We start from the raw sequence: 20,849 nt of genomic DNA, 5'->3' as shown, positions 1-20,849 counted from the left end.
ACAGATTACGGCACACCCAAACATCTGCTGCACATCACTTCAGTTTACCTGAGATAGGATTCAACAGCCTGTGACTCGCTCAATCGTCTCTCCGAGGAAAAGCAGAAGCTTTGATTAATAAATTAAACAGCTTCTAATGGCATCTGTGAATATATTACATGTTTAGAACTGATTTTTGAGGTTGGAGGCAGAACATTTAGCATCAGCACGTTATAGTTTTAAAACATATCGTCATTCCATGGGGCTTTGTGCGAGTAACTGGATCCATTGCGGTTTCAAACTCTTTCAATTAGGTTTTTATTAACGTGGGTTTAGGCAGTATAGAAACGACAGCTGAGGCGAGCCGCTGAAATCCAGGAGAGAATTACTCACACATGACATCAGGAGCATCAGTGGACGTTTAACATTTAACACAGCGCACAAATGGCATTCTATACAGGAGAGCAGCTGCACAGCGGTACCCATCCACGTCCTACTGAAGAAAACCCTTCAGCATATGCTCTAGTTTAACTTGCATTCACCCATTCAGCCATTCATTAAAAACGAGATGTGCTCGAGCACTAGAACAATCTGCATGATGGCACTTTCCAGTGGAATGGCAGAGATGGATATGAGTCAGACCCTGTCATCTTGCTGACACAGCTGATCAATAATTCAACACTGAAAAGTGGCACGACAGCCTTCAGTTCACTTTTTATTTTTCTTAAAAAGCACAAAAAAACAGAACTGGGCTGTGAAACAATGAATTCTATAACAAATGATTGACTGGAGAAATGTTTGTAAATATTAACTGACAAATCACTTCTTATATAAAATTGGCAGCTACAATAAATAAATCAATCAATATTAAAGTTCATGTAATAAAAATGAATATAAAATAAAATGCATAAAAAAAAGAAATATCACACACATAACCTTTCAAAAGTTTGGGGTCATTAAACTAAAACTGAAATAGCTGAATAGAAATATTAAAACAAAACAAAAAATGTAATTAAATAAAAAGGACTAAAACTTATGACCGAAACTGAAAATATAAAAATAAAATCTCAAAATTGTTAATAAATAATACTAAAATGACATTGATAAAAATGTATACATATATTTCATTTGTGATTTAAAAATTCATGCATCAAGTAAAGACATAATGTTACAAAAAAAATCCATTTCAATTAAATACTGTTCTTTTGATCGTTCTATTCTGTTTTTAATCTAATCCTAAAAAATGTATTACAGTTTCCATAAAAATACATTGATAACAATAAGAAATGTTTCTTGAGGAGCAAATCAGCATATTCAGCATAGGATCGTGTGACACTGAAGACTGGAGTAATGATGATGAAATTTCAGCTTTGATCATACTAAATACATTTAAAAAAAGACTACTTATATATACGCAAGATCAAATATATATTTTGAAGCGATCACCACTAGCGATGTAAAGTGGTTTCTGCAGTGGTGAAGTTCCTGTTGTGGCAGGGGTTTTGTGTGCCAGGCTGAGCTGCAAGAACAGCACTAAAAGCACAGTGTGTTCACGAGCTGACAAGAACTCAAGAGAGAACATCTGACCCCTGCAGAGAGCAGAACTCTGCGCACACTATTAGCACAGCTGAAACTCACAGCACAATGACTCAGGTAAAATTTCTGTCCACCTTAAAAACAAAGGTCACTTTACTTTTGCTGATTGAGTTCTGAATCTGAGGATTTAAGCTTTTTGTGCTTTTGTTTCTCTGTTTGGGAAAAGCCTGACATTGTCTGCTTCTTTTTCTTGTGAGCTGAAAAGTGCACAGTCATTTTAAATTAAATCTCACCTCTCAACACTCATTATATGAGTCACTCTTTCTCAGCGTGACATGAGGTGTTGAGTATGGATCGTCCTCATATGCACTCTGATCTAGTCAGACGATATTCTGTATTATACATTTATAAAGAATCTACTAGTACTAAAAAAAAGCAAAACAAAACACAACTGCCATCATCTTAACCAGAACTGCCAGAATACCTTTTTGCCGCAGAAGTTTATCATTACATCACTTGATCACCAATGGATCCTCTGCAGTGAATGGGTGCCGTCAGAATGAGAGTCCAAACAGCTGATAAAAACATCACAATAATCCACAAGTAATCCACACCACTCCAGTCCATCAGTTAATCTTCTGGATTGAAAAACTGTATGTATGGAAGAAACAAATCCATCAGGAAGGCATTTTAATGTATAATCCATAATCCATATATTGCTTTCACCAGTGAAAAATTCCATCCATCACCAAAATCATATTTGTCTTAAACTGTTTTGGCTTGTAAACAGTGTGCATATTTCTCTCTTGATTCAGACGAGATGACTTTTTCCACTGGAGACTCGTATTTTAGCTGGAACCAAAGGTTTAAAGTTTGTTTAATTAAAAACATACAGCTTTTCACTTCACAAGATGTTAATTGATGGACTGGAGTGGTGTGGATTACTGTGATGTTTTGATCAGCTGTTTGGACTCTCATTCTGACGGCACCCATTCACTGCAGAGGACCCACTGGTGATCAAGGGATGTAATGCTAAATTGATGATGAAACAAACTCATCTACATCTCAGATAGCCTGAGGGGGAGTCAAATTTCATCCTTTTTTGCTTTTAACTTTTGGGTGAACTGTTTCTTTAAAGCACAAATACCAGTAAGTATTAGAAATGGGTTTGTAATAATTACATTTCTTCTCAAATAGTCAGATGTCACTAACAACTCATAATCAAGAGATATTCTGTCTTATAAATTTACAAAAAAGCTCAGCTGCCATCATCTGTTCCCAGACCCTCCCAGAGTAACTTGTTTGCACAGAGATGGCCTGCACTAAAGTGACTGCTTTTGGAGGATTCCAGTCTGACCAGCAAAGAAGGAAAAGCAGAGTGACGTCAGCGGAGGGTTTCTGCTGAGTCAGCAAGACACGACCCCAGCGGTCTCCCAGCATTCCCTTGAACTCTACACCAGCACCGGCTCCCTCTGCCCAGCCCTGGAATGAATGGCATTCTGTTTGACATCCTTGCACCACTTTACACATTCTCACTCCCTACAGGCGAGAATGGTGTTACCGACTCTGATGCGGGCGTAAGGTGGGTGTATCTACTACTTTTCATTCTGTCATTTCAGCAATGGAGGAAGCAACTGCACCACAGGACAAGTGTTCGGGGCTTTGGTGGGCAGATGAGTGGATGGGGGCAATTTGCCTGATGAAGGGACACACACACACACACACACACACACACACAAACACAAATGCAGTGACTCATCCACGACACCGATTCTGTTCCTGTGCCAGACACTGCAGCAGCAATCATTTACATAATAAATATCTCATTACAGAGACAGTAACTGGAATGCATTCATTAATCATATTTAAAACCAACAGAGAGGCAACACGGTGTTCCTGTAAAGAAACACCTCTCTCTAGAAGATTTTTCAGTGTGAAGTACACAATAGTATATTCCCTATACAGCCATGAGCAGGTCACAGTGACTCTGGGTGGAGAAATGGACTTTGTTATAAAAGCAACAGTTGAATCAGTTCGTATTTCTAAAAGTCATTCCTTTGTCTATATTGTGTTTGAAATTAGTTTAAAAGACAAATACAGGTTTCTTTTGGGACTACTAAAAAGTCAATGACAGAATTTGTCTGCAGTCTCATTCATAAGTCCTGAGGGGAGATTTTCTTTAAAAAGTCAAAGTGAAGAGGGTCATTGCTATTACAGTATAAAGTACATTTAATGTCTAATAATTAATAACGCATTTACATAAAACCTATATAACATTAAATGTATATTAACTTATGTACTTGATATAAAACTTTTACTCCTATGTTCACTTAACTGTGCTATTATTATTATTATTATACTGTGCTAAAAATACAAAGAAAAAATTCAATTATAATTTAAAAAAAATATAAATACCATTTCTCTTTAATAATATCACAATTACTTGAATATAGGAGTGAAATTGTTTATTAAATAATTAAATCACATCATCCTCCAGGAAACAACATTATTTTAGTGGAAAAACAAAAGCACAAACATTTTCTGATTTCTGAGATTTTAGTTGGTTTGTTTCACTCTAAAGCAGAAGTGCCCAAACTTTTTAATACAAATGCCCCAAAATTAAACTTGTTTGAGGACAGTGGGCCAAAAGTCCAACTATGCTATTTTAAAATGCATTAAGATTAATGATGATAATAATAATAATAATAATAATAAAGTCCAACTGTTAAATGTAAAAAAAAAAAAAAAATTAAAAATAAAATAAAAATAATTATACATTTACATTTAGTCATTTAGCAGACGCTTTTATCCAAAGTGAAATTATAAAATTATATAGAAATAAAAATATATTTAATTATTTTAAATGATTATTTAATAAAACTTTAATTTATTATTTAATCTTTTTATTTTTTAAATAGATAGATAGATAGATAAATATTAGAAATATATCAAAAATATATATTAGAAATGAAGGTGTGCTTCAGTGGCATGTCTTTTTCTTTTTCCCTCCTCTACTTATAAAATGGCATAGTGGGCCAATTTTGTCCTTCGGGTCCTGTTTTGGGTATCTCTGCTCTAAAATATACTGTAATGTTCACCTGAGCTTGACAAGAGCATATGTATAAAGATGTGGTGTACCCTTGAATAGAAATATTTCCTTACAGCATAACAGGAATGATTGATATACCTTTCATCGCTGCTGTCGCCCTCTGCTGGTGTGAAGGTGAAGAGCATCTGTCCGGTGGAAGCGCTATTAAATTACTGCATTGCAGCACTGGGACGTTGTCATTCATTTTGGCACGGCATCTGCAAAGATCACTCCAGGAAGAAAGACGGAAAAAATAGTCCTAGTTGTTCTAGACAAATATTAAACATTAGAAAAATATTAAACTTTCTCTGAATGCAAAACTTCAGAGTTGTTTGAAAAATCAATATTCCATTAATAAGTAAAAAAAAAAGTTCTAAAGGCAATCTGTGCTTTCAAGACTACTAAAAGAGTATATTTCCATCTTAATTCTTTTCTGTTTCCCTGCCAAGCAAAAATGAGTCAGGAAATGCAAAGTACAGGAAACGTAGATAATTAAATTAAATTAATTAAATAAAGGTAGAATGGAAGCTTAAACACATTCCATAAATAAAATTAGATTATTGGCTCCAATCTGCAGTGCAGGGTCCAGTGTGTGAATCTGACACTCCAATTACTATTACAGATCTCCCGATACTGTCCATTTAGTTCATACAGAACAATATTATCGATATTACAAATATTATTATTTTTTCAATTCAAATATATTATTTGTTGTTTTGCAATTCAGATCAAATTCCACCTTAAGAACCGCAAGGGAGCCAATTCAAAACTTTGACAGCCAATGATCATCATCATTTCATTTGTATTTATCTTAAGATTTTTACTTCTTTCCTTACTTTTTAATTCATACACACACAAAAAAAAAAAATAAGGCTTGAATAGCTCTGCTCCCAATGACTAGAATATAGAAATAACTTTTACTGTACCTGATCATAAATAAATGATAGCAAAAACTAAATGAATAAATGAATGAATGAAAAAGGTCTTTCTCTGTATTTTTTCCCAGCGCACATGTCTAAAGATTTACTTTTCGATTTAAATTAACTTAAGAGGAAAAACACCAAAAGATATGTTTTGTTTTCCGTAAAATTAATAAAAATGATTTGGCTCAGAAAAATCTACTTCATTCAAAGGGAAAAGAAGTTTCATATCATGTTGTTTTATACACAAACTCGCTTAATTTTGTCCAGTTTCTCAGAAAACAAGACTTAATTTGTTCATTTTGCACCTCAAGTAAATGTATCGTGATTTAAGGAACTTAAAATACTGAGGGAGATCTTCATTTTTAGCAATGCATGCAACATGTAATGCCATTCCAGGATTTTAAGATTTTCTGCTCTGATTTAAAACCTTTTTAAGACTTTTGTGGAATTTGTGGAAGGGTGAATTGAGACTTTTTAAGAAACTTGTGTAATAATCATACAAGATTTTGCATTCAAAATCCACTTGTTTAAAAATGTTTTGCATCCTCTCGCTCCAGCACACACACGCATAAATCCACAGCCCATCAGGGCAATTAGCAGACTGGCTGCCCGGCAGTGCGTGTTCCGCATAAAAAGCTCTTCAAAAGCGACCGTTTAGAGACATCGAGGGAAAATAAACTCCGGAACACAATGCACCACTAGCTTTCTCTACCCACAATGCCCCCACCAAGGTCTGTGGCACAATCCAGTGTGGTCACACTGTGGTTTGGTTCTGGGGAAAACTGACCTCGAGCCATTCCTGGGTTACAGGAGCACCGGAGCGTTCCACAGCCCTCAAAAAGCGGATATCCAAAAAGCCCGGTCCAGCCCTTGAGGCCTTTTATAGAGAGCACAGGAAGTACAATCAGTACCCACAAATTAAACACCTCTAATTATGAGCTGGAAATGTAGAGTTGAAGAGATCAGCATTAGCACACGCTCTCTGAAAGTCGCTCTATAAATACACCTCTTCACCACCACCACGTACTCCATCACTGACAGGATGTTACCTTACTTCCTTATTTTGATATTTCGAGATAAACACCGCTCACACGGTTCTGGAAATAAAACTCTTCTTTCCATCATTAACGACATTATGAATTCCAACGAAAATTGGATTCTGATATAATTAGCAGTAGCACAATGTGGTTTCTTTATGCTCCATTAGTGTTTCGCTGTGATTAATGAAGGTGCGAAGCATATTGACTGCTCATCTCACAGGACCCATGAGAGCTCTGCGGTGTCATCAAACTACAGCCCCCTGAGACTCGACTATCACTATGGACTATACAGCAATAATAGCAGAAATTATGAACCAGAAACTCTGCTTTCAGAGGTGGTAATGGGGGAGTTTTACCCACAATGCAGTTACAACTTCCTCTCCAGGCGAAAGCCCATATTTGTAGAAGCTCTCCATCAGTTTCCTCAGAAACACTTTCAGTTAGAATTTCATTTGTAATTTTGGTGTTTAAACGACAAGGTCAGTGCTGTTAAGTAATACACTGGGAAAAAAATATTTTTGCTCAGGTTTTGGATTTACTGTACAAATATACCTAAACATTCTCAAATTAATATACATTTAGCCTGCTAGAGAAGAAAAATGGCCTAGACATCGTCTTATTTTCTAACAATGATCAGAATTAAGTTGAGGATTCATTTGATTAAAATACGTTAACTTCATTTTTGGTATTTTTTAAGAAAAAAGTCATTTTACTTCTCAAAAGTATAAAAATGGAGTGAGTTTATGATTAAAACAAGAAATCTTTTTGCACTGACAGATATTTTCTCGTTTTAATCATAATTTAACATAACTTGACATTTTTCAGAAAACAAGACTCAACATATTAAGTCATTTTAAATTGATTAAAATTAAGCAAGTTTATGATTAAAACAAGAAAAAAAAGAGAGAAAATAATCTGGTTTAATTTTCTTACTCCACTGACAGGATATGTTTTTCTTGTTTTAGTCACAATTTAACTTAATTTTGGTACTTTTTTCAGAAAACAAGACTTAATATTCTAAGTGATTTTTATTCCCAAATTGATCAAAATTATGTGAGTTATGATTAAAACAAACTTACTTTTAGACAATTTTACCCTCTTTAATAAGACTTGGTAAATAAATAATTTTTGCAGTGTACTTAATGAAATAATATTTTAATATACACTGATGTCATATAAAAAGCAGAACAAATAACAAAATCAAGTTTTTGCTAGAAAAAAAAATTAATAAAAATTAATTAAAATGGGTTACCCAGCTGAAAAAAGGTCTAATCCGGCCTCTAGCTGGTTCTCACTGGTCTGCTTTGGTGGTTATATTTGGGGCATCAGACTGACCAGCTGAACACCAACTTGGAAAAAACAGACCGGCAAAAGAGCCTGTCAAGACAGTCAAGAGGCACAGCAGAACAAAACATTGAGCATGTGACTTTGTTTGGGTGTCTAAACGGTGTGGAAACTAAATAAAACTGCTGGTTTTATTTAGCGGTGGCGTTTTCCTGTCTATAGAAACAACAGCCGCTTTTCACCATTGTCACGTGTGTATAAACAAATTGCACAATAACACACACCTGAAGCTGCTTTGATGGGTCACAGTGACTCTTTGGCATGTGTGTGTGTGCGCGCGCAAGAAAATGTAAATGTGATTTGTCTGAGCAGATATTTTAGGAGCGTCTGTAGGAGTTGAAGAATGTGCAGCCACAGACTAGTCTATCGTCTGCTTGGATTGCAGGACGTCGTTCATTCGAGCCGTCCAGGTCCCCTGCGTGACCAACTCAACCAAACTGCCGCCCACTTACCGGCAGGAAAATGACAAGCCTTAGAAGATCACTGAGTTTCCTTCGCCGGTCGGCACGGACAAAATGAGGGACCAAAGATGGTGAATGTTTCCTGTTGGAGTGGGCGGCAGCGGAGACGTGTCCCTTTCTTCTGTCCATCAGCAGGTTGGCCCCTCTCTCCTCCAGAGGTCAGTAACACAGCGCCATCTACTGGACGAGACCACGGTCCAATTACACAACACAACAGAACCGGATGGAAAACTCAACACAAACACAATCTCAGAATGGCCTCTGATGAGCATATGTGGCATTTTTCTTCCTGTTGTGTTCAAAAACACTGGGTAGACTACTTCTGTGTTGGGGTTGTTACACTAGTCAACATTTGAAGTGGATTAAAACCTTTCATCAAAGTTGTCCTAAAACCAAAACAATACCTGTTCTTCTGTAAAGACAGCTTTGAAAATAACTATAGCATCTAACATTATTTGTATCCATTGCTATTTGTACTTCCTCTGTCTTTTTCAAAATGGTTTCTCACATGTCTTTTCAATGCTGCATCAGTCTAGTAATTGAGATCCAAAAAACAGTTTTTTTTTTACTGTGAAACCTAAATAGATGAAGAAACCGTGAATTTTCCTTGGATGATTTAGACAAGGAGTCCCATTTTCAAGCAAACTTTAGTTTTAAATCTTTATGTTCTCATGTATTTCATATTTTGGCTACACTTTATATAAAGGTGTCCTTGTTACAGTGTAATTATTCATTTCAGTACGGAGTCATATTAATGAACTACATGTACTTACTATATATTTAGGGTTAGGATTAGGGTTTGGTTTAGAGCTACTTGCATGTAATCATGCATAATTTATTGTTATTATAATAGCAAGTACATTAAGGACACCTTAAAATAAAGAATTACCCATATTTTAGGTTTTGACAAGCTTCAATAAAGGTTTTCTGATTTCTTCTCTTTAGTGTTTTTCAAAGTGTTGATTTCTGGCAAATTGCATGCACTGTTAAAAAAAAAGAAAAAGTTGAGCGAACTTAAAAAATGTTTTTTTACCAGCTTCAGCAGGTTTTTGAGTTTGCTCAACTTATTTTTGTGGGAGATTCTCAAATTTTTGTTGTATGAGAAAACTCAAAAATCTGCTGAAGCTGGTTGCCTTAAGATTTTAAGTTGGCTCAACTTTTTTTTTTTACAGTGTGGAAGCCAATGAGAGTCAACGGGGGAGTCTGTATGACCCCCATCTATGTGCTGAAACTTTCCGTGCACATTCAAAATGTGCAATTCTTCACCAAATTTCAAGAAGAAATAAATCGTTTAACCAGTAGTTCGAGAAGTTTGAAAATTGAGTGTGGGTCAAACGGACCCCAACACAACGGGAAGGTTAAAGTACATCTGAGATTTTGTCCAATTGTTAAATCACAGAAACAGGTTTACATACCGCTGTGCATCTCACATTTAACACCGACATAACCTGAAGATAAAACCTAATACAAAAAACAAAATATGAAAACATATTTTGCATATCACATATTCTGTGCACAACAATTTCACCTTTCATCACACATCAGAATATGGTTACAATTGCAAATAAAAACCAAATTGTTCTTGGCTTAATGTTTCTCTGAATGTCTTTATTAAATACACATGAATATGTATGTACAGTACACATGAATACTTCAGTGTTTTAGAGGCCAAAACCACGGTAGTGTGAGTATAAAGTGCTTATATAACGGATGACATCAAAAAGACGTCTTGCGATTGTTTGCATTCAATCAGCTGACAGGATCAACATCACTGCAGTTAAATACTGTTAAGCAATTTTCATTATCTTACATCATTGTCCTTCTCAAATTGACCAACATTAAGTGAGTTTATGATTAAAATAAGAAAAAATTGAGAAAAATAATCTTATTTTTCTTACCCCACTGACAAATATTTTTCTAATTTAATTTAATCAATTTTTCAGAAAAACAAGACTTAATATCTTAAATCATTTTGCTTCTCAAACGGATCAACATTAAGTGAGCTTATGATTAAAACCAGTAAATATAGAGAAAAACAAAAAAAAGAAAATTCTTACCCACTGACAGATATTTTTTCTTGCTTTAATCAAACTCACTTAATTTTGATCCATTTGAGTATCAAAAGACAAGAAAACAAGACTTCATGCCTTGATTCATTTTCCTTGTTAAGTAAATGCATCTTGATTTAAGAATGTTTTTAAAAGGGAAATGGGACAAAAAAAAATTATATTGCAGTGTACTTAAAAGGGAAAAATCAGACATCATTTACTCATTCTCAAGTTGTTCCAAACATGTGTGAGTTTCTTTCTGGCAGCCATCGACTTCCACAGTATTTTTTTTTTTTCCATAATATGGAAGTCAATGGCTACCATTTAATTTCTTCTAAATATCTTCTTTTATGCTCAACAGAAAAAAAAAAACTCATACAAGTTTGTAACAACATGAGGGTTAGTAAACAATGACAGAATTGTCATTTTTTTTTGAGTGAACTATCCCTTTAATGCAGTCATATGTCTTTCAAAAGCATAACGGTTAAATAATTTACACAAAATCAACCACACAGACTTGCATGTGCTTTAGTTGTTGAGGAGCAATAAATACAAACACTGGCCATAAACCAACCAGTCTCAGATACACCTCATAACACTGTCAATCAAGAGTTTTTGACGTCATCCAGGTGGTCTTTCCGGTTGATGAAGACACACTGGATGCAGGAGGCCCGCGGGCCGCTCTCCTCTCTGCGGAGGGTGATGATGAACCTGCTGATGCCGGTGTTTGGGCACGGGGAAAAAATCTGGTTCATCTTCAGGCCTGCCGGCAAACAGCACTGCAGGTCCTCCACTAGGTGGCGCACAGACACGCGGATAAACGCCCCGTGACTGACGATCAGAGCGTGGACGGGTACGTTCTGGACTCCATCATCAGCTAGTCCAGCAATCACAGGCTGTTCTGGTTCTGATGGTCCAGAGGTGAACGCTGAACGCTGGTCGGCTGAGCCGTGCTCCTCTAACATGCGCTGATACAAGGATCTGAGGAACTTCTTAAAGCGCGACTTTACCTGGATAAACAGAAACAGTTTCTTCTGTGTGAGCATTTCATGATCTGATCAGCCAATGGCGACTGCAGTCTTGGAAAAATACTTTAAAAATGACTAAATATAAAGCTTGGAGTAATCAAGATTTTTTTATGTTTTTGAAAGACATCATTTTTGCTTTACATGACTGCATTTATTTGATCAAAAATACAGAACAAACAGCAATATTGTGAAATATTATTACAATTTAAATAACTTGTTGATATTTTTTAATATCTAATTTATTCCTGTGATGCAAAGCTGAATTTTCAGCATTACTTCAGTCTTCAGTGTCACATGAGCCTTCAGAAATCATTCTAATATGCTGATTTGCTGCTCAATAAATGTTTGTTATTATTATCAAATGTTGAATACAGTTTTGCAGATCAAAAGTTTGGGATAAGTAACATTAAATAAATTCATCAAAGAATTATAAAAAAACAAAAAACATTAAGCAGCAAACCAACATTGTAAATAATAGGAATCATTGTTAATAATTGAGTACCAATAGAAAAATTCTGCTTTGCATCGCAGGAATAAATAACATTTCAAATCATATTTTTTTTAAAAAACACAGTTATTTCACATTTTGCAATATTTCTGTTTTTAATGTACGTTTGATTAAATAACTGCAGCCTTGGTGAGCAAAACAGACTTCTCTCAAAAACATTAAAATATCTTAATTATTCCAAACTTACTTGTAATTAATTAAAGCAATTTAACAACATCCAGCTGCACCAATTTCAGTGTAAAAGCTACTTCAATTTCCATCTGGATTTAAGTGGTATCCTATTTTTCCAACATTCAAGACTTCCTCAATTTCTACCTGTTCCAGCGTCTCTCCGCCGGGCGGTGTATAATCTCGGCAGGCCTGTCCCGCTGCGTTCGCCATGTTCTTAAGATGTTCCTTCGGTCTTCCCTCTGCCACCCCAAAACCCTGTCCAATAAATCACGTGCATGCATTTAAACCAACACAATAGCAATTCTTAAAGTCAATGCCAAATATATTTATTTATTACATAATTACTTATGTTCATCTAATCACACAATTTGATCTATTGTTTATATTTAATGCACAGCCCAAGTAGCTGCAGACGGACTGCTTGGGGAAACTCACCCTCTCTCGGAGTAAAGGATCCAATATCATCTCAGTCGCAGAAGAATGAAGGCTGTTTCCTAAAATGATTTCAGCTGTCTTGAGAAGGAGAAGGTACATGTTATTTGAGGGGTGGTTCACTCAGAAAATCTAACACAGTTGAGTCACACACACCTGGACGGCTCTTTGCAGGTTACTGACGAAGACATTGGTGAAATGCAGATCTCTGAGGTACTGTCCGGCGGCCGCTGCCTGCTGATGTCCCGTGTCTGACAGCGGTGTGTCGATGCCCTGACCTTCACAATGGAGAAGAAAAACTTTCATCCACACACTGGAAAGATCAACGGCACACATTAGAGGTCAGCTTGTACATGCACTTACCTTGAAGCAGTTTATCTCTGTTGTATTGTGTTTCTCCACTATGAAACAGAGCACATAACAACACCTAATAAATAAATGACTTGAGAAGGGACAGTTCACATGCTATGACATCTATATATTCATTTAGAGGTCACTGTGATACACTACAGACAAAAAGCATGTCAGATTTCACAGAGTTAAGTTTATACAATATAAAGCGATTCCTGTAACCATTTGGGGATGTGTAAAGGAGCAGACTTAAACACATGCAAATAATGTGCATGTCCTCTCTGTCCCTACAGCAACATAAAAATAACATTTCAGCTATAAAAGAATCACCACCCTTGTTATGCATGTAAAACAAAAGCAAGCAGACAGAATACACACGTGCACACTTACTGCCGAACGATCGTCAGTGCAAATGAAAGCATAATACAGATTTGTAAGAATGTATGACCGGCAGCTCTTCCTGGTTCACGAGTCAACAAACGTGTTGCGGATTAATGACGTCACTTAAGGGAATTCAAGTATGGCGGTGAAGTGCAGAACTGCACGTGTAATGCTTACAAAGCGCCACAGGAGGGCGCTATTCAGTCAAAATCCTGTGACTTGAGTTGCAAATGTGGCTTTATCCTGTGAATCTGTGAATCTTGCTCTTGTACTTCTCTTATCAGTTTTGCAAATTGGTTTGTTTTGTATATCCCTGACATTAAAATGAACGTGTCTAACGTTTTCTTCCTGCATTGACAGCATTCAAATCAAATCAATGTGGGTCATCCTCACGAGGCGCTGAGAAAAGTCAAACGTTTTACGTGACGACGCCGTATATAACTAAACAAATAAGATTTCTGAGAGATTTAACCCAACGTACCTGGCTAATTAGCGATAATATCTAAATACTGTCTTTTTTGAAATTCAAATTGTAATTCTACTGTGTAATTGACAAAGTCCGCCACACGAGGGCGGAAGTATACCACGTTCTGTTAGTTATCAATCGCAACTTATTACAGTATATCATTTTGTGTGAATTCTTAGTATTGCAGTCAACGTAGGGTTATTATAGTTAACTAAACAAAAACCTTAAACCATAAAAAATAGTTAGTTGAAATGAAATAAACGTTAACTAAATTAATTCAAAATTAAATTTTCAAGGAAACATATTTCACTTAGTTTCATTTGATGTAAGCTACTAAAATAACTTAAACTGAAATGAATCAATAATAAAAAAAGACAAATAATAAAATTAAAACACGTTATTAGTTATAGAAAATTATAATAGTACCATACTAATACTAAATAACAGTGACTCAACATAAATGTAAAATAATAAACACGCTTGTTATTACTTATTAATAAAAATAATAATAAGTAATGTTTCTCCATACTCTAAATTTTACTAAAATGCAAAAAGAATCTTTTAAAACAATTATCTCTCTCTCTCTCTCTCTCTCTCTCTCTCTTTTTAATGATCTAAAATAACTAAAACTAAAATTTAAATAAAATGAATAAAACCATACAGACAAATAAAAACTAATAAAACATTAAAATTACTAAAATTATTTTTAAGTATTTAAACAAACAAACAAACAAATAAATAGGAAACTTTTCTTAATTTTGTTTAGTTTAATTTGCTGTTCTAAAATAAATAAAAACTAAAACAGAAATAAAAATGAATAAAGACCATACAGACAAAAAAGCTAATAAAAATGACAAAAATGTAATTAAAATTGTAAATAAAAATGGAAAACATAAAAATAAAAATTATAATAGTATCTCGATTGTAAAAAAAAGAAGAAAAACAACAATAACAACAACAAACATATCTCTCCAGATTCCAAAATCAAAATAGGTTTTTAGAATTTTACTAAAAAGCAGAGAGAATCTTCTTTCGAGAAACAGGCCTCGTGGGAAACAGACAGTTGCAGTCTCACCTCCCTTCGATATCTGATGATGGTTGCTGATACGGCCCACCACCTAGAGAATGACGGCCCATCATCTGTTTAGCATGCACAGGGCTGCTGATATAGGACTAATCCATTAACCCAGTATTCAAGCAATGAAGTCTGGAACTCTGGAAGCAATGATTTTTTTTAGTCTTTCTAGCAAACATTTGTTGCATAATCTTGTCAGTGCAGGTAAACGAAACATCTGGATCTCATCTGTAGTGTGTTACAGCCCAGTCAGGAGGGTGTGTGTGTGTGTGTGTGTGTGTGTGTGCGCGATGACATCATATGCGTCTTAGTTCTTGCCTCCGTAATTGGCCCGTTTCCTCCAGCGGCGCGGAACACACAAGTGGAGCCAGACACATGCTCACAGGGATTTTCCAGAAAGACGAGGGGCCCTGTTTTAGGGACGCTGAGGGGCTGAAACCACTGTAAATGTCACAAATGAATGAAGGGCCTCAACCCAAAACGCAATCTGATCCAGAGCGCCCCTGGGCAGCGACGTTTGATCTGCTTCACATTCCACCTCCGAGAGCCAAGACAACAGACATTACAGCATCCCCATGTTATGACATTATCAAAACTATCTTCACATGTATATTGTTAAGAGCTGCTCGGGTTTGTTTGTGTGCGTGTGTGTGTGCATTTTGAACGTTTAGCTTGCACTTCCCAACATCATCATCCTATTGATCTGCAGCCAAGCGCTAATTTTACAATCAGAAGCTGATGCTTTTAAAGCGGGCCTTTTTGAGTTAACATACACACCCTTAAGATCTTTGGCATGAAATCTGTATGTTTTGTTTTTCCCCAGAAATCTTCTGCAGAGTGATTTGCATGATCCCAGCCAACAGTGAACTTTCTCACAACTTTCACCAACGGTTTTTAAAAGTTATATAAGTGACATGTTGGCACTGTACTAAATCATGCTAGCAGCATGCTAAATCATGTTAGCAACATATTAAAATGTTAGCAATGGGTTAAATCATGTTGGAAACATGCTATCTTAAATCATGCTATCAACATGTTAAAACATGCTAGAAACGTGCTAAATCATTTTAGCAACATATTAAAATGTTAGCAATGGGTTAAATCATGTTGGAAACATGCTATCTTAAATCATGCTATCAACATGTTAAAACATGCTAGCAGCATGCTAAATCATGCTATCAACATATTAAAACATGCTAGAAATGTCCTTAAAGATTCTAGCAACATGTTACCGTACTAAATCATGATAGCAGCATACTAATTCATGTCAGCATGCTAAAACATGCAAGAATTGTGCTAAATCATGCTAGAAACATGCTAGCAGCCTGCTAAATCACGCTAGCAACATGTTTAAACATGCTACCAATGTGTTAAATAATGTTCTTATAATGCTGAGAGAACACGTTCTTGGAATGTTTTCAGAAAATGTTCTTATGGTGTTATTTGTATTTGATTAATGTTTTAAGAAATGTTTTTGTAACCTTTAAATAATATTCTAATCATGACAAGAAAACTGAACACTTTAACATTCTTAGAATAGGCTATTAAAAATAAACATTCAAATAGTGTTATATGTTGGGTGTAAATAAAGTTAGTAGAATGTTGTAAGACATGTTTTTGTAACTTTTAAATAATGTTATAAACGAATAAGACAAGAAATCTGAATATTTCAGCATTTCAAAAACATTCAAAAAAATCAAATAAAATTCCACAATGTTTTTATAATGTGTTATGGGGTGGATATCTGCAGTCTAAACTAGGCCAACATTTAGATGATCATTTTTCTTTATAGAGTTGTCACTGCGTAACTGAAAGGCATTTGTGTGCTTTTTCCTGAAGATTAGTCTTGCATGCCAACACTGTGACGGAGTTCTAACTATTGCTTCCATGATTTGCGCCAAAAAAGATGTGTGTAACTCTTACAGAGCTGCTAAAGTTTCACACTGATTTGACTGCAGCACTGTGTTTATTATACAACATTTGCCAGTGTCTCTATCTGCATCTGTGGGTTTGTTTAGCAGATACTGTGATGTAATTCAGCATACCATGGGAAAAAGCAGAATAAAAATTTGCTCCTAATTACTAAACATTGCCGTTGACAACTCCGGCTAACTTGCCCTTTAATCATGTCCCAGAATTCCATGCAGGGCTGTGAAAGTGATGATGTGATTGCAGTGCCATTGTGGAATATGCAGTCAAAATTAGATTCTAATCTAAATGAACATACCATTAACCCTTATCGTCCAAAAAGTTGTCTGATTAACAAATTCTGAATGGGACTGAATATGCTGATGTGTCTGAAATATAATGCAAACATGCATATTGTGTTGTTTACCCAAATATCCGTCACAGGGTTGTCAGCTAAATGATGTGCATGTGTTTATACATTAAACTCAACCTTGACCTCGTTCACACAGTGCTATTTTAAAAATATCCTGATTCATCACTTCTCTCACTTGATTGATATCTATAATAAGGCTTGCCAACGATACATTTAAACAATTTCTAATGATTTTGAATTGGAATGCTAGAAAATACAACATTGCACGCTGTAAAAACAATATTTAGAGAGAGAGAGAGCTTCTAATTGCGTGACTTATGACCTGTATACAGTGCATACCTTTGAAAAGACTCACAGCTGGTTTTTCATCCGTGTTAAATAAAAAAGGGGCGTCCAACCTGACTAAAATCAATTACTTGTGAAATTTACTAGCAGTTTCTAAGAAAAAAGAGTTTCCTACACCATTTTTTTTTTTCAGTTTATGTATTTGTTAAGGATGCAATGATATATTTCCTGATATGGAACTTGTGTCCGGAACCGGAGGGAGAAGTTGATCCCTTTGGGCCATTGCAGTCCTGGGAAGATCTGTGTCAAGATCAGGGACATCATTTTTGCTATCCTTCCCGCTCTCCTTCTCATATACAGTATGAGTAGGTCATTTCAGGCCTGTTTTCACAGACTTTCAAGTAACGATATTATTAACAATGGAAGAACGTCTCTGCTACTCCTCACTGAATCAGTGGCCGCTGGGAAGGGTCAAGAACCTTCTCTGGCTTGACCTTGCGGAGAAGGTTGACAGAGATTTTCCAGGGGGCATCAGTTATTATTAGACTATCTGTGAAGATAAACTCAAGCGGTCTGTGTGGGAATGGATTATTTGAGCTTGATGAGTATTAGGAAGCAGTCATTCTCATCAGCTCCCCAGAACACACACCATTTATGCTTGTATTCTTGAGCGATACTGTAATGTTGTGGAGAACATGTACTGCTCTATGCTAGAAACACTGGAGTATTTTTCACTGAATCATGGGAAAATCAGATCTGCCCATTTTGGTATGGGAAATCTATTCTTGGAGTGTGGGACGGGCGAAGAACATGGAGTTATTTTTCTGGTTTTATGAGTTTTTGAAGTGAGAATTTTAGATGTTTTTGCTGGTTTATGGCACACTCTCAGAGAGCAGAAGAGCTGTGCATACTAGTGCATACGTGTCCTTTTCATTTTCACCATAACATGACTTCTCCAACCGTTTACATAATAAAGATCTGAGAATATGATCCATCACATCTTTGCTGATCTTGTTCTTGTAATGCCATTTCCTGCTGATAAGGCTGGAATGTTTAAATAGAATGAAAGATTATGTAATCTTTGACAAAGGCCGATACAGAGATATGAACTGGAATGAATGTGGGCAGGTAATGAAAAAAAAACAGGTAAAAGTGATTGCTAGTGTTTTAGAAGGAGAAAACTGTATTTAAACAGTTGGCATGAAGAGAGTATTAGCTAAATTGTGTTTATTGCATATTTACTGTGAAATATTTGTAAATTTGTAGTATTTCTTTAGCATGGAAAAGCACTCTAAGTGGATCTTGTATTATTAAGTAAATTTATTTAATACGATTATGGACCCCTTTATGTAAGTTATTGACAAGTAGATCGTGTGGGATGAAGATGACTGTGAACTAATCCCTTATGTAAGATTTTTGTTTATTTTTTATAAACCATAATTGATACCGTACTGATTACTGTAACTATAATTTAACATTAAATTATTAATTTATTTTTATTTATGCATTCTTATGTTTATTTTTAATAATGATAATAATAATAATACTTTTATTATTGTTGTGATTGTTATTATTTTACGTATGCATTTTTATTCTGTATTATTTATTTATTTACTTGATTTTATATATTGAATTTCATATATAGACTTAATAAAAATAATACAATAAAATAAAAATAATATAAATAAAGAAAAAAATCTGAAAATAGTGCATACATGTCATGTCAGTGTGAAGATGTTCAAAAGTAACACTGCCTTCTTCCTTATTTGGCAGAAAACACTCCAACATGCCTTGATGTGAAACGTTCTCTTGAAGCTGCACTGGAGTGATGACGGGTCTCTTCTGGTTTGTGGCTGCCATCAGCACAGTCCAGGGATTCTGCAGTAGAATTCAATAAAGCAATAAGCCAATCAGGAGAATTAGAATCTAAAGCTGTAGCTGGCTCACAGAGGGCCCTTTATGTGGCAGAAGGCTGGGGGGACGCAGCAGGAATACAGCGCTGGGCTGAGAAACATCTACCCTCTGTATCAACCTCTGCTGTTTTGCATCGACTAGCTTGATGTCTGTGACTAATCAGAGGTCCGCTTTGATCCGAGCGCTGTTTAGAAAACAACTGCTGATTTTTGTCTTGGTGTTTGAATGTCAGTCTCTTCCTGGCCATTTCCTTTTGTCCTTCATTCAAGTGCTGTTTATTGTGAGACTAAATTCCAAAGTGGTGTATATACCCAATCAGCTTCCTCGCTACAATGGGACCACACCCACATAGAAGTCTGTAACTAATCAAATCTTTCCAGCTGTACTGTATCCTTCATGTTCCGGACACAAGTGGGGCCTCTGCTTAGAAAGTGAACTTTACATGAGTGCAATCCTGAGACTTCATTTTCAGTTTGTTTGGTCTGGGTGGAGAGTGAATGCTTGAGTTGTTATAATGTTGTCTAAAAGACATCAAGTGGTAAGAGTATATTGAATAAATGGCAGATGGCAAATGTACACACTCACTGAAGTGCTGTCTAATTCACATTGTAGTGTTTCCTCATAACGTGTGAGTTTCTACTGATCTTCCTCTGTTTGGAGATGTGATTGAGGATGTGATCTCACTCTACAGAAATCCAGCCTATATGTGACTCTTTGCTTATGACTGAAGCCAGGCTTGCCTTTATACTGGACACCCCACCCTGTTGCTCTCTCTCTTTCTCTCTCTTATCTCATACAAGAGAAGCCAATAGAGGCGTGCAATGTCCATCCATACTCCAGATGGAATCCCGGTGTGGTTTTATCCCATGAGTGAGTGTGAGAGCATCATCTCCAAAAAACAAAAACTCTTTTGTCACTAAATATTGTTTTCATCATTTACCTAAAATAAATTATTTCATTCATATAAACAAGAGTGTTAAAGTTCTTCTTTTATTTTAAACATTCATGAAATGTATTTATATTAAAGTTATAGTTTTCATTTTGTAAAACAAAAAATTAATTTTAATGCATTTTTACAAAACTATACAATTATTTGAAAAACACATATAGAGAGAGATAGATAGATAGATAGATCTACACATATCAGAGGAGCACAGCAGTTGTGTTTAGATCCTCACAGAATCATTGTGTTTGAATGAATTAGTTGAGTGAATAATTCAATTACTCACTCAAAGACTTGTTTCGGCCTTGATTGAATCAGTGTGTTTGAACAAATCTGTCGAGTGAATGATTCAATGACTCACTCATAAAGACACTGTCAGTCCAAAATCATGTATTGTCTTAGTTACTCCATTTGAATTTGAACGTACTTCACAACCATTAAAAAGTGTTCTATATAGTATGAATATGAAATTCAGACATACTACTTCTGCCATGTTGTTACCATCATGTGACCTACCAGCGTCAGTTGTGTTGTTGCACTGCCATTAATAAAAACTCTCCCGTGGCCTCATGGGATAGTAAAGTGTCCATCGACT

At 35.6% G+C, this 20,849-nt stretch overlaps 1 protein-coding gene and 1 long non-coding RNA gene across 10 annotated transcripts; both read right to left on the bottom strand.

The window, feature by feature from the left end:
* Positions 1-2,465: 2,465 nt before the first annotated feature.
* LOC131539095 (uncharacterized) lies at positions 2,466-9,050 on the bottom strand. Of its 6 annotated transcripts, none has more exons than XR_009270770.1 (5): positions 8,135-9,050; positions 7,819-7,943; positions 6,314-6,403; positions 4,703-4,833; positions 2,466-3,211 (listed from the first exon to the last, which is right to left on the bottom strand). It is a non-coding gene; the product is annotated as an uncharacterized LOC131539095 (long non-coding RNA). The 6 variants fall into 6 exon arrangements; XR_009270773.1 differs by having other exon boundaries at positions 4,703-4,821; XR_009270772.1 differs by having other exon boundaries at positions 8,363-9,050.
* Positions 9,051-9,935: 885 nt separating this feature from the next.
* Positions 9,936-15,098, bottom strand: tigarb (TP53 induced glycolysis regulatory phosphatase b). 4 transcript variants are annotated; one of them, XM_058773404.1, is made up of 6 exons: positions 14,832-15,094; positions 12,922-12,959; positions 12,715-12,836; positions 12,562-12,639; positions 12,271-12,381; positions 9,936-11,429 (listed from the first exon to the last, which is right to left on the bottom strand). In XM_058773404.1, the coding sequence occupies exons 1-6, from the start codon at positions 14,894-14,896 to the stop codon at positions 11,025-11,027; spliced, it is 819 nt and encodes a 272-aa protein (XP_058629387.1). In that variant the 5' UTR covers positions 14,897-15,094; the 3' UTR covers positions 9,936-11,024. The 4 variants fall into 4 exon arrangements, with proteins under 4 accessions (XP_058629387.1, XP_058629389.1, XP_058629388.1 ...); XM_058773406.1 differs by lacking the exon at positions 14,832-15,094 and adding an exon at positions 13,300-13,715; XM_058773405.1 differs by lacking the exon at positions 12,922-12,959 and having other exon boundaries at positions 12,715-12,871; positions 14,832-15,098.
* Between the last annotated feature and the right edge of the window lie 5,751 nt (positions 15,099-20,849).

This window comes from Onychostoma macrolepis, chromosome 04, assembly GCF_012432095.1.
Source record: "Onychostoma macrolepis isolate SWU-2019 chromosome 04, ASM1243209v1, whole genome shotgun sequence".
In the NCBI taxonomy this organism is placed as follows: domain Eukaryota; kingdom Metazoa; phylum Chordata; class Actinopteri; order Cypriniformes; family Cyprinidae; genus Onychostoma; species Onychostoma macrolepis.
The sequence above is the reverse complement of the archived record's forward strand: the minus strand, read 5'-3'. Positions and strand labels throughout refer to the sequence as shown.